The sequence below is a fragment of the Pan troglodytes genome, chromosome 2, assembly GCF_028858775.2.
Source record: "Pan troglodytes isolate AG18354 chromosome 2, NHGRI_mPanTro3-v2.0_pri, whole genome shotgun sequence".
NCBI classification, from domain to species: domain Eukaryota; kingdom Metazoa; phylum Chordata; class Mammalia; order Primates; family Hominidae; genus Pan; species Pan troglodytes.
In genome coordinates this window covers 149,408,510-149,425,405 of record NC_086015.1, presented here as the reverse complement: position 1 = coordinate 149,425,405, position 16,896 = coordinate 149,408,510, and the positions used below count along the sequence as shown (strand labels likewise).

Sequence of the window (16,896 nt, the reverse complement as noted above, 5' to 3'; positions counted from 1 at the left end):
CTTCTTGAGGGCAGAAGGTGGGAGGAGGGTAAGGGTTAAAAAACTACCTGACAGTTACTGTGCTCATTACATGGGTGATGAAGTCATTTGTACACCAAACCCTATTGACACGTAATTTAGCCATGTTACAAACCTGCACTTGTTCACCCTGAACCTAAAATAAAAGTTAAAAAAGGAAAAATAATAACAAAAGACTACACCATTAAAACATGTCTTAAATTTCTTCCTTTATGGAGCTTATCTTCTAGCTGAAGCATCCATCCAGTTTAATTCTCTTTAAGGTTCTTACCTCTTTAAAACTGTTTACTCTTTTACTGCTGCGAATTTTCTTCCTCCTGTCCCTCTCCTTTCCCTCTCTCATTGTCCTTACTAGGAGGCTCCCTCTCCACTTTCCCACCTCTTCTGCTCCTCCTCGCTCTCTCTGTTACACAGCAACATGTCCAAGCAACAAAGAGATAATAGTATTTCCTTTTTGGTCCAGTGACTTTGTTGGGCCATAGTAGGATGGCAAAGACCCCAACACTCCCTTTCATAAATATGATCTCCCCTTGAGCCACTTTCCAGGGAGGAATGTGATCAGTTCACAATATGTTTTTAAGAATTTTTATTATTATCCCTGCATGCATACACACAGAAACGCAAACCTGCACAGACACACATAGGAAATCCACCAAAATTTTAAGAATAGTTATTTTGAGAAAGTTGAATTAAGGGTATAGTCACATTTTTATACTTTTATTTCTTGATTTTCTAAAAAGGAAAACATACTACTTTTGTAATCAGAAATATGTATGTATGTGTGTGTACCATTGTAACCATTACACAATTACTATTATTATTATTATTTAGCAATCTAAGTACAGTATTGCAATTCAGTCTGACTCTAAACACCCAGAATTTACAACTCCACAGGCTTAGGGGCCTACTTCCTAACAAGACTGCCTTCACTTCAGACAGGTTTGAGGATTTCCAGGCCACCCACACTTCTGACGAACTAGCTACAACTTCAGATGTTCTCATCAACCCCTCAGGTATGATCATTTCCTAGAATGACTCACAGAACTCAAGAAAGTGCTCTACTTACAATTAACATTTTATTATAAAGGATAAAAATTGGCTAGGCGCAGTGGCTCATGCCTGTAATCCCAGCACTTTGGGAGGCTGAGGTGGGTGGATCACGAGGTCAGGAGATCGAGACCATCCTGGCTAACATGGTGAAACCCCATCTCTACTAAATATGCAAAAAATTAGCCAGGCGTGGTGGCAGGCGCCTGTAGTCCCAGCTACTTGGGAGGCTGAGGCAGGAGAATGGTGTGGACCCGGGAGGTGGAGCTTGCAGTGAGCCAAGATTGCACCACTGCACTCCAGCCTGGGTGACAGAGCGAGACTCCATCTCAAAAATAAATAAATAAATAAATGAAAAATAAAAATAAAATGATAAAAATCAGGACCAGTCAGTGGTGGAGATCCATGGGATGAGGCCTAGGAGGGTCATGAGCACAAAGCTTTCATTTCTTCTCTCTGTGGGGTTAGGATTCATCACATTCCCAGCACATTGATGTGTTTACCAACCAGGAAGCTAACTAGAGTCAGGTTTTTTATTGGGATTTCATTACACTGGCATGACTACTTGAATTATTGGCTTCATGGATTGAACTCAGTCTCAAGGCCCCCACCTCCCTGGAGGTCAGGCAAATATGATGTTACTCAAAGCTCCAATTCTCTAATCACGTCATGATTCTTTCTGGCATGATCGGCCTCCCTATTATGTTGTCACCTTAGCAAAATCTCAGGTATGGTCCAAGGGCCCACCAAGGAAAACAGAAACACTGCTATTACTTGCAAATTCTGAGTTTAGAAATTGCTTTCCCAGAACCCAGGGCAAAGACCAGAATAATTCTCTTTTATGCAATACTAAGTTATATGTAACAACTAAAATTGATTAGCTTTCACTTTCTATGGAGATAGAAGAAAATAATTAATACATCAGACATTTAGGAGCATCTAGTAGATACCTCTTTTTAAAGCAAGGTGTATACATTTTCTTGGACCTATTAGCACTTATATTCACCCAGCCTAGGTACTTGTGATATATTAGAGGGTTTATAAAATTTAAACATTTAAAGAATATATTTTTATTTAATTTCATAAAGACTTTCTTATAAATAAAATGTTTTATTCTAATCACTTATATTAGTTCAGTTGCATCTTATACCATGAAGTACTGTACTAATATAGACAAATACTCAATTTTTGTAGTACAAAATTATGAAAAAACCCAATACTTATATGTTGATAGAATGAACACTATATTCTTTTTATTTTTGGAATATGTCATTAATATAATCTTAATTTTCTGATCTTTTTAAAGTTTACTACAAGATACATCCATCATCTGAATAATATAAGTAATGTCACTATCCTGAACTGAAAGCAAATTTTTTAGCCTCTTAAGGTGTACCCTAGCTCATTTGTCTTTCATTTAGCTGCAAATAGGAAAAGCCCTTTGGCAATGTCTCCATTTTTTTTTTCTCCCCACTCCTTCCACTTTGAAATTCATACAGACAATGCTCATGAAATCCCATTTGCTAGAACATTACTGGATATAGAAGATGGGAATTAGTGGTGTCAGCTCAGAACCCAGAGTAGAATCTTACATATGGATGCTCAGTAATACATGCTGAGTTGCTGACTGGCAGACAGCTTTTTAAAAATACTGCTGTTAAACACACACATTTATTCTTGGCCTCTTCATCAGTTAGTATGTCTTACTAGTGAAATAGTAGTAATAATGCAAGTTTATTGAGGATTTTTTATATGGCAGGCACTGTTTTAAGTGCTATACAAATGTAATTGTTTTAGTCTTCACAGTATTTCTATGAGGTTGATCCAGCCATCATCATCCCCATGATTAACAGGATAACCTAAGAACAGACCAGTCATTCAGGATTACACAGCCATCAGAGAAAGACCTGAGATTTGAACCCACACTCTGGACCACTGTCCATACTGTCTGAAGTGTGTCAGAATACACTATTTAATAGTCACACAATCTTCTGCTTTTCTCCAGGTATTCTTAAAGGAAGATTAAGATGGACAAAGAATATAATCTCCTATCAGTTACATAATAAACACAAAAGGGATATCATGGTAGCTGGTATAGGATTTTGCAGGAGCGAGCTATTTTTCTTGTCCCTGCTAAGAAGCAGAAGGAATTGTTCATTGACCTGCTTTCTGTTCTCTTCTCTCAGGGTTAAAGGCACTGGAGACAGACAGGACCCAGAGTTTTAGAATGTATATGCTGCTTCCAAGCCTTGTGCCTGGAGATTCTCACTGCCCAGAGCTTCCCTTGTGGAGAGGCCAGGATAGCTTCCAGTAAATACTCTACTGTAAGGAGCTAATCCTCTTGAGTTTTGTGATTGAATTTCCAAATATCCCTGGTGTGAGTTCTAGAATTTGTGGTTTTATCAGCTTCTGAGAGTTTGTCACTGTTTACAGTGGTGAAATTGAAAAGCTTGCGTATAACACAGCTGCGCTTGTTGGGTGCTGCGGTGATATCCATATAATAGCATATAATAAGATACAGCATTCTTGCTGTAGGATGCAATTTAAGATAACAGGGCTGCCTTGCAAGGCAGCAAACCTCAATCTCAGCAACCTTGTCCTGTCTAGCCCATGTCTCCTTTCTCTCTTAATTACATTCCAGGCAGCCCAGATTCCCCTGTATGCATATCATGCCCCCAAAATACCAAGGCCTCTGCAATTAACAGCTCTCCAGACTTTGTAATACTAACCTGTTATGGAGACACAGCTCAGTTTTCCAATCTGGTTTCTGACAGATATGAAGCCAAAAATCAATTTTTTCAAGATAAGGCACTTTTTGCTGTTGCTACGTGATAGGGAAATCTGAAGCAGTTCACTGAATATTAAAGGAGGATTAAGTTAACAACATTCATGCTTCTACTAACTGAAAATTATCCTGCCTTGCACAATATTTTGGCTAAAACTATATTGTAGAATTTTATAAGAAAGGGAATAGAATATAGGGTAGTGAGACAAAACTAGCAGCTCAAAGGAGATGGAAGGTAAACAGACTTCGAGTATCTGAAACTTGTGAGGCAATATGTAGCTAGTTTTCTTTTCTTTAAACTCATTGAGATTAGTTGCTTTGTAATACTTTAAATATTTCTAAAATTTTATTTATTTTTTCAAGTTATCATTCAATTACTTGAATTAGATTTGAACGCTTAATAATGCCTGGCATGGTTGAGAACTGTTACTTTTCTTTACATTGAATTAGTCTCAGACATGCCTGATAATAAGGATCACCTGGAACTGTGTTAAAAGTAGAGATTTCCAGGCCTGGACCCCAGAGGTGCTACTTCAGGTTTGGAGTCCAGAATTCTGTATTTTTTCCAAGTTTTATTTTGAAATTAAATATTTAAAAATTAATATTCAAATTTATTTCTGCACTGAGATTCAGCAGTTGTTAAAAGTTTGCCACTATAGATAGCTAGATAGATGATAGGTGGACAGACACATAGATATAATAATTTGGCCTCTTTTCACTAAGACATTAAATAATCTGTTGTAATTAGTTTCCACTGTGGCTCCTTGATAGTTTGCAATCCCAAGAACTTAACATATAATCTAACAACAGACCATTAGTTAGAAGAAGGTCACACTCAACATGTAACTGTCAAATGGTTCTTGTTTATTGTGAAATAATGCCATGCATATAAATATGCATATTTAAACATGTACATAACTTTTAAAAACTAATGACAAGACATAAGCCTTGTTCTTATCACCCTAATAGAATTTTAATGTTGGCAGGAACTTAGGGTTCCTTGTGGGCCACAGCTAAACAGCCACCCCTCATCACTTCTTTACACATAACCCTTTTCTGAAATTTTGTGTTTTTAATTCCCTAGCATTTCTTTAAAGCTTTCCTCTATATATTTATCAGATGAAGTATTTTGTTTAGAATTCCTGCTACTGAACATTCTTATGTGGAATCATACTGCGAGGTGACAGCGTGCTGGCAGTCCTCAGAGCCCTCACTGTCGGCACCTCCTCTGCCTGGGCTCCCACTTTGGCGGCATTTGAGGAGCCCTTCAGCCCACCACTGCACTGTGGGAGCCCCTTTCTGGGCTGGCCAAGGCTGGAGCCCACTCCCTCAGCTTGCAGGGAGGTGTGGAGGGAGAGGCGCCAGCGGCAACCGCGTGCCGTGCTTGCGGGCCAGCTGGAGTTCCGGGTGGGCGTCGGCTTTGCGGGCCCCGCACTCGGAGCAGTCGGCCAGCCCTGCTGGCCCCGGGCAATGAGGGACTTAGCTCCCGGGCCAGTGGCTGCGGAGGGTGTACTGAGTCCTCCAGCAGTGCCAGCCCACCGGCGCTGTGCTCGATTTCTTACCGAGCCTTAGCTGCCTTCCTGCGAGGCGGGGCTCGGGACCTGCAGCCTGCCATGCCTGAGCCTCCCACCCACTCCATGGGCTCCTGTGCGGCCGGAGCCTCCCCGACGAGCACCACCCCCTGGTCCACGGCGCCCAGTCCCATCGACCACCCAAAGGCTGAGGAGTGCGAGTGCGAGCGCATGGCGCGGGACTGGCAGGCAGCTCCACCTGCAGCCCTGCTGCGGGATCCACTAGGTGAAGCCAGCTGGGCTCCTGAGTCTGGTGGGGAGGTGGAGAGTCTTTATGTCTAGCTCAGGGATTATAAATACATCAATCAGCACCCTGTGTTTAGCTCAAGGTTTGTGAGTGCACCAATCAACACTGTATCTAGCTGCTCTGGTGGGGCCTTGGAGAACCTTTATGTCTAGCTCAGGGATTGTAAATACACTAATTGGCACTCTGTATCTAGCTCAAGGTTTGTAAATACATCAATCAGCACCCTGTGTTTAGCTCAAGGTTTGTGAGTACACCAATCGACACTCTGTATCTAGCTGCCCTGGTGGGGCCTTGGAGTACCTTTGTGTGGATACTCCGTATCTAACTAATCTGATGGGGACGTGGAGAACCTTTGTATCTAGCTCAGGGATTGTAAATGCACCAATCAGTACCCTGTCAAAACAGGCCACTGGGCTCTACCAATCAGCAGGGTGTGGGTGGGGCCAGATAAGAGAATAAAAGCAGGCTGCCCGAGCCAGCATTGGCAACGCGCTCGGGTCCCCTTCCACATTGTGGAAGCTTTGTTCTTTCGCTGTTTGCAATAAATCTTGCTGCTGCTCACTGTTTGGGTCCACACTGCTTTTATGAGCTGTAACACTCACCGCGAAAGTCTGCAGCCTCACTCTTGAAGCCAGCTAGCCCATGAGCACTCTGGGAAGAATGAAGAACTCCAGATGCGCCGCCTTAAGAGCTGTAACACCGCGAAGGTCTGCAGCTTCACTCCTGAGCCAGCGAGACCACGAACCCACCAGGAGGAAGAAACTCCGAATACATCGGAACATAAGAAGGAACAAACTCCAGATGCGCCACCTTAAGAGCCACTCACCATGAGGGTCCGCGGCTTCATTCTTGAAGTCAGTGAGACCAAGAACCCATCAATTCTGGACACAATACTACATGTATTCTCCAGTGATTTGCTTTTTCTGTTGTGCTGTAATTTTGAGATACATCTCTGTCCACGTGCACAGCTATAATTTGTTGTCACTACAGGATATTATTGTATCATGTGAATGTACCAGAATTTATTTATTCAGTCTACCATTGATGGACATTAGGCAAGTTTTCATTCTTTTTAATATGAATAGTGTTATCAAGAACATTCTTGTCTATATCCTGTGTGCATGTGCAAGAGTCACTTCCAGGTGCATAGCTAGGAGTGTCTAAAATTCTAGAAAGCTGTAGTCATTTTCCTTAACAACAGGGATTACCATCATTAAGGAATATGACTAACCCCTTGAACTCCTTTGACTGGCCCAGAATTGGGTCTGACTTTTTGGTATGCCCCAGAATAAATAAATAAATATATATTTATTATTTATAATTATTATATATTTGTATTATTTTATATTTAAATATTAATATATTTAAATATAAATGTAAAATATATATTAAATATATAAAACATTTTTACATAATATATATTATATAAAAATATATATGTTTTAAAATATATATATTTTTTAAGCTTCGAGACACATAGGGCACCGTACAACAAACTCCAGCTCCAGAGGTGAGTGGAGATGGTCCAAGACTGGTTAAACTTTCACCCGTCTTGGCAAGACAATCATTTCAGCTGGGAATCTGCATACTGGCTCGTACCATGGCAGTTTTCATTGAGTCAGCTCAGTGTCCATATTGATGACTCACTAATACGTTGTTTGAATGCTTTTTTGACCTACTCTAACTTGATACTTTTTTACTCCACTTGGACAATGCAAATGACTGTATTCTATTCTTATGAACATGATCACATATTGAAAAGTACATAGGCTTAGGATTTAGAAGCACTTGCCTTTAGCAGGGTTGGCCATTTACACATTAGAGAGTTGTTATAATCAGAGATATATGAAAAGCGTTGGGCCCTTTGCCTAACACTTGATAAGCATTCAGTAAATTATAGCCTTTGTTGATACTCTTTTTGTTATTTGTCATTACTCAGAACTCAGAAATTCAGATATATTGAAATTCCCTTCTCAAATAATAGCCTTTTCTTTGCCTGACTGAATTCAGAAAATTTTACCTTCACCCTCATTCCTTGTTTCAAATCTCATCTCAACTTCTAGTCTCCTTCTCTGAGTTATTCTCATAATGTTCCCATACATATTTTTAATTTAAATATTTAACTTCTTTTAGTCTCTTCTTAAACATAACATGCCCCAGTCTAAACTTTCAATTCTTACCCTCCTCCATCCCCACTATTCCCCCACTATCCTCCTCTCTAGTTTTGTTGATAGGATCACCATCAACTCAGTTACCTTGGGCTATGACTCAGAACCCTCTTCCACTCCTCTCTTTACCTTAGTCCATCAGCGACTCCTGGAGGCCCTGCTTCCAACCCGTATCATGCCTCTGAACACTCCTAACCTGCAGTGTCACCTCTCCCATCTAAGCTGGTGTCAGCTCTCACCTGGATTGCTGCTGCCATCCCTCACTGCTCCCTGCTTCTACTCTTGCTCTCATTGTATGGTGTCGGTCAGATCTGATCACTCCACCGACTGAATCCTCCAGACTTCCCAGTTGCAAATACCAAAAATGCCAAACCCCTTGCCATGGCCTTCAGATGAGATCAGACCTTTATCTGCATGTCTTACCTCAGTTCACTTCACTCACTGTGGCCCAGTCACTCCTAAACCACTTTCTCTTTTCCTCCCTTCAGTATCCCAAGCTCACTGCCATCTCTGACCCTTTGCACTAATTTCCTACCTTCCTGGAACTCTCTTCCCACAATTGTAGTGTGATGTTTATTTTTCATAGTTCAAACAGCTCAAAGGTCACTTCCTGAGACAGGCTTTCCCTGACTCTCCTAGAACTTACCATACGTGTTTCTCTTAAGCTTGTTACATTGTTTTCCTCATAACTGTACTATCTAAAGTTAAACTTTAACATTTCTTGACTTTTTAAAAATCTCATTCTACTACAATATAAACTGCAGCACAGTAGGTGGCAGAGTGTCTGTCTGCTTCATTGCTGTACTCTCAACATCTGTATTAGTGCCTCGTACATAATAGGTGCTCAATAAGTATTTTTTTAATTAATGAAGGGACAAATGTAAGGTAACTGGAGGTTAAAAAAATTACAGAAATCCTTACCTGTGTCACTGAGTAGTAATACTATTTATTATGTATGTATTTTAAAGGCATTAATATTTTTTATTTTTCAGGATTAATTGGAATTCTTCAAAATGTCGGGTAAGTTTTTGTGAATAAATTTGAATATGCTTTATTTTCAAATGTGAATTTTGTGATTATTTTCCCTAAAGGGGGACTTTATTTCATTTTGATTTTTTTTTTTTGTTTAACATTTGGCAAATATAAATACGTGTGTGTATTTGCGTATATATGTATGTATATATTTATTATTTATGTATATAGACATTCCTATCATTGTCAGAAAAAGATTAAAAAGGGACTTACAGTGGGACACATATCTACTGAATAATCTTTGAAGTTTGTGGGGAAAATTAGGTAATAAAAAAAGCAAGATTAGCAAAGCAGTTCTGCAAAGAGAGGTTGTAGTAATAAAGAGCCTGTGGCAAGGTCCTGCCTTGGTAGAGGAGGATGAAAGTAGGCCTTGTATTTTCTAGTAACTTACATAAAGAGAGAAAAACCACATTTATGGGATTTTTGTTTGCTAGGAGATAAAGTCAACTGGTTGTTTAGGAAACTCAGCTTTTTTTTGTAGTAAGCAGAGAGAGAAATTAGTCTCTAATCTCAATAAGAAGACAAGGTACAACATCATGAAACTGACTTCAGTACCTCCCTTGCAGCAATTACTGTGACCTAGATTGCTTTTAGAAGAATACAGTGAAAATGTGAGTCACTGGAGATGTAGACTAAACTATTGCTAATTCAGTTGTGTGTGACACCACTGTTTATTAAACCATTATGTGTTTATGGTGTTATGTTGTGAATCTTTTTAGACAGCACTTTCCAAAAATAATTAGGAAAAAAAATAAACTTCACTCTATAAATGCTTGTGTTCTCCATATTATGTAATGGGAAAAATAATTTTTGCTATTATGCCAGGAATTTACTTTGTAGATAAGAGTTAGCATCGGGGCAGTTGAACCACTAGTATGAAAGCTCATTGCTTTGATCACAAGCATAATATAATTGTTTAGTTCTATTTTTAAATCTATGTTCAGTTTGAAAATTCATGAAATTTATTAATAGTGTCTAATATATGATGAATTCTTTCTTTAAAAAATATAGGATTGTATTTTCCAGTTGATTATATTTCTTGATGCATTCCAATAAGAAAGAAAAAAGAATACATTTTGTCATTATATTATTGTTTCCTTTGTAAGTCATGTTCCCTGTCTTCCCCTGAAGGTGTGGTACCCACAGCCCCTGAACAGCCTGCAGGTGAAATGGAAAATCAAACAAAAGCACCAGATCCAAGGCCTGATGCTCCTCCTGAATACAATTCTCATTTTTTACCAGGTGGGTTAAATATTCATAAAAGATATTCTCCTTTCCTAAAAACCATACTAATGATTAAAATTGCTTTTTAAGTTAACAAATTAATTGACTGATTTAATAAGTAAATAAATATTGGATGCCGATAGGGTGCCACATAGTTTACTATATGTCAGTTAGAATATATTCCTGTGGCCATAGGATTTACAGGCTTTTAGATGGAAGTTGTGCAAATATTGATGACATTCTCTCCATTCTATATGGAGATATGAAGAGAGTGTTGTAAGGACACAGAAGACAGTATTTGACATTGCCAGGGATTTGAGGAAAGCCCTGACTAAGGAGGTCAAGTTTTGCTGTCATGATAAAAATTTCACAAGCAAAGAAAAGGGGGAAAGGACTATCCTTAGCAGAAAGAATCATATGTCCATAAGTACAGGGTCATGAAAATCTGGTATGAGGCATGCGTGAGACACATGGCAGATGTGCAGAGAAATGGAAGTGAATGGCCATGGGTGCTGATTAAGGAGCTTATCTTTCTGGCAAATATTTTTGTAAGTCTGAGTGCACTACTGGTGATGTCTTAGGAGAAAGAATACTTTATACAGTGCTAGTGTGAATTTGAGATATTACGATTGTTAGAAAACAATTTGGCCAAGTTTAAAATTTTAAAAATTAAAAGTGCCCTTACTTTTGGCCAAGGAAATAGTTAGTATTGTCTTTAAACACATTTTAATGACTTACATAATGATGTAGACACTGTAGTAATATTTTTAAAAAATACATATTTAAGCATATATTTAGAAGTAGAAACCACTGTGTTATGCTCTGAAGGGGGAAAAGAAACCCTGCTATGTACAAGATAATGGCACAAGATAATGGCAAAAGTTTTTTTTTTGAGATGGAGTTTCAGTCGTGTTGCCCAGGCTGGAGTGCAATGGTGCGATCTCGGCTCACCACAACCTCCACCTCCCAGGTTCAAGTGATTCTCCTGCATCAGCTTTCGGAGTAGCTGGGATCACAGGCATGCGCCACCACGCCCGGCTAATTTTTGTTTTTTATTTTTTGTTCTTTGTTTTTTGTTTGTAGAGACAAGGTTTTTCCATGTTGGTCAGGCTGGTCTCGAAGTCCCGACCTCAGGTGATCCACCCGCCTCAGTGTCCCAAAGTGCTGGGATTACAGGTGTGAGCCACCGTGCCCAGCCAAAGGTTTTTTTTTGGCTCTAGGCATATGATCCATACAGCTCAGGTGGCTTCTGCACCTACAGTGTTTTCTGAAAGCATCAGGATTTCCTTTTTTCTCTTTTCCTAATGTGTATGTGTGTTATGAGGATAAAATGCATTATAACATACTGCATTAATAGCGCAACCTTTCCTAAATCCAAGGTATTAAAAATTAAATTATTAAATTATAATCATGCTTTATCTATCGTTTCTCTATATGTTACTTCAGTGACTTCCAACATGATATACAAGATCTATCTTATATTTACCAATTACTCTATATCCAAAAACCTAGACCCTACTAGAATAGAAACTTCACCATTTCTGAGAAAAACCTTGGTTATACATCATGTTCTCATCTGATAAAGCATATGTCTATTCTTCTCTATATCAATAATTCAGCAAGAGAGTAGGCTGCATCCTTCAAATTAAATGACAAGGTAAGTTGTAAAAATTATTATAGTGCAGACCACACAACTAATGAATTTTCAGTTATAAAATATAGCAAAATTTCGCTCTGATCGCCACCTGGTGGCTGGACTATAAACTTACGAAGACTGACAAAAATTGTCGCTGTGACTCAAATTAAGAATCTTGAAATCTGTACTTGAATTATGTAGTGTTAATGAATTTATCCCAATTTCTTTACATAATTCCAATTTGCATTATGGTGTTGGATATGTGTTCCCACAAAAATAATTTTATCCACTATTCTTGTTTAAGAGAATAGTTAATAAAGAAACCTTTGTTATATTTAGTATATTTAAAGAGAAAATGGCATGATTTCCTGATGTTCAAAATAACTAAGAAAACTCAAATCCTATCAGACAGTGTTTCTTACACCAGTATTGGTAGGACAACGCTCCGTAACAGAAGTCTTTATTTACGTAAGTCTGAGATGCTATAGTTACACAAAGTTAAACATATTTTGTTTTGTTTTGCTTTGTTTTCCTGCAGAAGCAATCAGAACTCTTATGAAAACTTCAAAGCTTAGAAGAAAGTATAATATACCAATTTCCCACATATAATTTCATCATATGTTTTCCTTCTTTTATCTCTGGATAATACATACTTATAACAAAAATCGTTCAATTACATAAATGTGTATTTAATTTTAAAATAAATATAAATTTAATTTTAAAAAATATAATCTCTATACGAATAGCCTCAAAATATAAATGGCAATTTTTTTCTGATTTATTGATCTTCAAGTTTTATAACATGAGGTGCTTTTATATTAAAAGTACATGGTAAATTAATCATTAACTCATTGAAGTGATATAATGATTAATATTCTTGAGATAATTCATATGATTTTTAGTTACATTGTTATTTTTAATAATAGTTAAAAAAAGAAGGTATGGATATCTGATTTCTAGTCCAATTCGGGTACTCTTAAATACAATTCTTAAAGGAATTAAAGTATATTCTTCATAACAAACTTAAATACATACTTACCTTCACTTTTTTCCAAATACGTTATACTTTTTTTCTCACTTAACTGTCATTTGACATTGCTTCCTGTTACCATTATTTTCCCTTTAGTCTGCTTACTCTCAGTTTCTGTCAAAAACTGTGTCCCTACTCTTAAAAAGTGCTGTTCTCAAAATTATTTGGTCTACTCCCCTGGTTTTTCCTGCCCTTCCCCATCTCCTTCTCTCTCCTCTCCCAGTCACCCTTCCTTTTACACACTCTTCTAAGTGATCTTGTTAATACTGAAGGATTCCTTTTCCTTCATCACTTATGAAATACATATCCACAGATCATGTCAGTCTGATAGTCTCTAAACTTGCACTTCCAACCACCTATAGACTGCTTCTCATGAAAGACCACTGAATCTCAAACTCAATGATCACCAGCCCAACTTTGTTATCTTGCTTCTAAACTCTATTTTCTTTCTCCATTCTTCCCATACACTGGAGGCCTGTAGGATCCCAAGCCAGAAACTTGAGAATCTTTTCTCATATCCAGTCCACTTCAAAGTCAATGTTGTATCTTAAATGTCAATTACCATTTCTCCACTCTCTGCTCCTTTCACCAAAATCAGCCTTCCTTGCCTTCTAGCCAGACCCTTGCAAGTACTTCCTGCCTAATCTGACCTCATATATAAAGAATTCTAAATGTAAAACGAATCACTTTACTTTCCATTTGATTGGCATAAAGTTCAAGGTCTTTCATAATCTTCATCCTATCTTTCTAGCCTTGTCTGCTAAATCTCCACACACAGCAGTTCGTCCTGCAGTAGTGAGCCTCCTCTATGCACCTGCTTGTTCTTGTCCATTTGCCTGTAAAACCTTTCCCCATCATGGAGATGCTGGCTAGGTCTAGTGTGTTAGCATCTATATCGTAGTATACCTTCTCTGCATAGGTTAGGTACCCCTCCTGTCTAATCCCTTAACATGCTATGCATCTACCTATGATTATGTCAATTACTTGCTTCGTGACAACCATTCACCTTTTCTTATACATCTTTGTAGCCTGCACAGAACTTGCTGCCCTTGGAGACCGGCATGAATTTGAATGTCTTTCTGTCTTATATTTCTAGCAGCAAGCCCAGAAGCTGGTCCTTGAAATGGGCTTGAGGAATATTTCATAGATAAAAGAATCTTTGATTTATCTCATGGCCTTGTTTTCGGATAGTATTAGGAGAATTTCATGATTCATGACTATTATGAGTGGCATTTTTATGAGTAACCAAAATGTCTTAGACTTCATCACCTTCAAAGGTGACTGGCTTTTGCAATATTGGTTGACCCCAGACCACTGCATTGTCCCATGATATCCCATGGAGGTGAAAGGGTAGAACTTAAGGACTTAACAATAGCTGCTAGCTAGAGATGCCAATCCAGTGTATAGGCCCAAAGCCCTCCATAGAATCACGCCTGGGGTGCTCTTCTTCCTTGTCTCTGATCTAGGGGGAGTATTAACATGATGTATTTAAGGACGTTTCTGCAGTCAGAATGACTGATTTTAGTAATATGAGGTGTTTTATTTTTATTTTTGGTTAGTTTGACTTAAGGTTTCTTAATTTTGTTGATCCTCTCAAATAACAAATTTTTGGTTTTGTTGATTTTGTTTATTGTTCTTTTTTCTATTTCATTTATTTCTGCTCTAATCTTTATTATTTCCTACCTCTTGGCTTGGTTTTCATGTAAATGAAAACATACAATAGGACTTTATGTCTCTATGGCTTTTACCATAGAGAAATTGAAAAGTATCTTAAGGGAATAATATGAACAATTGTGTGTACAATTTATTGTATGCCAATAGGAAACCTAGACGAATGGACAAGTTCCTAGAAAGATACAAACAATTGAAATAGACTCAAGAAGAAACAGAAACCTTAACAGACATATAACAAGTAAAGAGATTAAATTCGTCATTTAAAACTTTTCCACAAAATAAAGCTAAGGCCCAAATGGCTTCAATAGTGAATTTTGGCCGGGTGCTGTGGTTCACGCCTGTAATCCCAGCACTTTGGGAATCCGAGGCGGGTGGATCACCTGAGGTCAGGAATTTGAGACCAGCCTGACCAACATGGCGAAATCCCATCTCTACTAAAAATACAAAAATTAGCTGACAGGTGCCTATAATCCCAGCTACTTGGGAGGCTGAGACAGGAGAATGGCTTGATCCCAGGGTGCAGAAGTTGCAGTAAGGAAAGATCACACCACTGTACTCCAGCCTGGGTGACAGTTGAGACTACATCACACACACAAAAAAAGGAAATTTTACTAAATGCTGCATGAAGGTTTTAATACCAGTCATTTACAATGTCTTCCATAGAAATGAAAGAAGAGTGAATTCTTCCTAGCTAATTCTAGAGGCCAGTATTACCCGATTAGCAAAATCTGACATAGATGTTACAAGAAAAGAAAACCGAAGATCATATCCCTAATAAATATAGAATCAGACTTTCTCAACAAATTACTAGCAAACCAGATTTAGGAACATAAAAAAGGATTAAACACCATGACCAAGTGGGATTTATCCCGTGGATAAAAGATTGGTTTATCACATTAAATATCATATTAAAACACATCAATGTATGTACTATATTAATAAAATATAGTACAAACACCACATGACCACATCAGTAAGCACAGAAATCACACTTGACAAAATACAACATCCTCCATGATAAAAACACTTAAGAAACTAGAAATAGGAGGAACTCCCTCAATCTGATAAAAGAGTACCTATGAAAAACTCACACCAAACATTATATTTAGGAGTAAAGACTGAAAACATTCATTTCATCTAAGATCAAGAATGAGACAGGGTATCTTTCTTGCCACTTCTATTCAGCATTGTACTGGAAGTTCTAGCCAGAGCAATTAGTCAAGAAAAAGAAAGAAAATTCATCCAGATTGAAAGAAAGAAACAAAACCATCTCCATTTGCAGAAGACATGATCCTATATATGTAAAAAGTCTAAGCTGGGTGCAGTGGTACACTCCTGTACTCCTGTAGTCCCAGTTACTTGGAGGCTAGGGTAGAAGGATCGATTGACTCCAGGGATTTGAGACTGCAGTGAACTATGATCATACTACTGCACTTCAGCCTGGGTGACAGACTGAGACCCTGTCTAAAAAAAAAAAAACCCAAAAAACAAAAAAAACAAAAAAAAAAACCCGTATATACCCACAAACAGCACAATAAACAAGTTCAGCAGTGTGTTAGGATATAAGATCATAATACAGAAATCCAAAAGTATTTCTATATATTAACAATGAACAATGTAAAAAGAAATTAAAATTATAATTCAACATACAATAACATTAAAAATAACATACCCAGAAGTAACTTTAATAAAAGGAGTAAAATATCTTTCATATTGAAAACTATAAAACATTGTTGAAAGAAATTAAAGAAGACTACATAAGTGGAAAGGCATTTTACAGATTTGAAAAGTAAATATTGTTAAATGGAAATGCTCCTTAAATTGATTTACAGATTCAACACGATTCTTATCACAGTGGAATTTTTAAATTGACAGGCTATTCCTCAAATACATATGGAAATGTAAAGGATTCAGAATAGCCTAAACAATCTTGAAAAAAAATTGGAGGACTCACAATTCCCAATTTCCAATTTACTATAAAGCTACAGAAGTCAATACCACAGTACTAGCATAAAGATAGACATATAGACCAATGAGATAGAATTGAGAGTCTAAGAAATAAACCCAAACATCTGTAGCCAACTGATTTTTTACAAGCATGTCAAAATAATTCAATAGGGAAAGAATACTCTTTTCAACAAAGGATCTGAGACAAATGAATATCAACATACAAAAGAATGATTTGAAACTGTCTCACCCTAAACACAAAAACTCTAAATGAATCAAAGATCTATGTGTTTGAAAGACCTATGTCTAAGAGTGAAAACTATAAAACTTTTACAAGATATAGATGTAAGTATTTATGTCCTTGGATTAGGCAATAGTTTCTTAGATATGATGTGACACTCTAAAGCACAAACAACCAACAAAAAATAAATTGGACTTCATAACAATTAAAAAGTTTTGTATATCTAAGGACACTATCAAAGAGAAAAGACAACCTACACAATGAGAGAAAACACTT

The 16,896-nt window shown here is 37.5% G+C and overlaps 1 protein-coding gene across 10 annotated transcripts in view; it reads left to right on the top strand.

Annotated features, from left to right (window-relative positions):
• The window catches only part of PLSCR4 (phospholipid scramblase 4), a 76,683-nt gene that overhangs the window by 20,215 nt on the left and 39,572 nt on the right, over positions 1-16,896 (top strand). For all 10 annotated transcript variants that reach the window (XR_010155824.1, XR_001713700.3, XR_010155823.1 and 7 more), the window contains 2 exons: positions 8,829-8,856; positions 10,000-10,110. Coding sequence is in view for 5 of the 10 variants with exons in the window: in XM_003310107.6 (XP_003310155.1) it covers positions 8,850-8,856; positions 10,000-10,110 (118 nt within the window). In the remaining 5 variants the exon portion in view is untranslated. The remainder of the gene's footprint in view (positions 1-8,828; positions 8,857-9,999; positions 10,111-16,896) is intronic.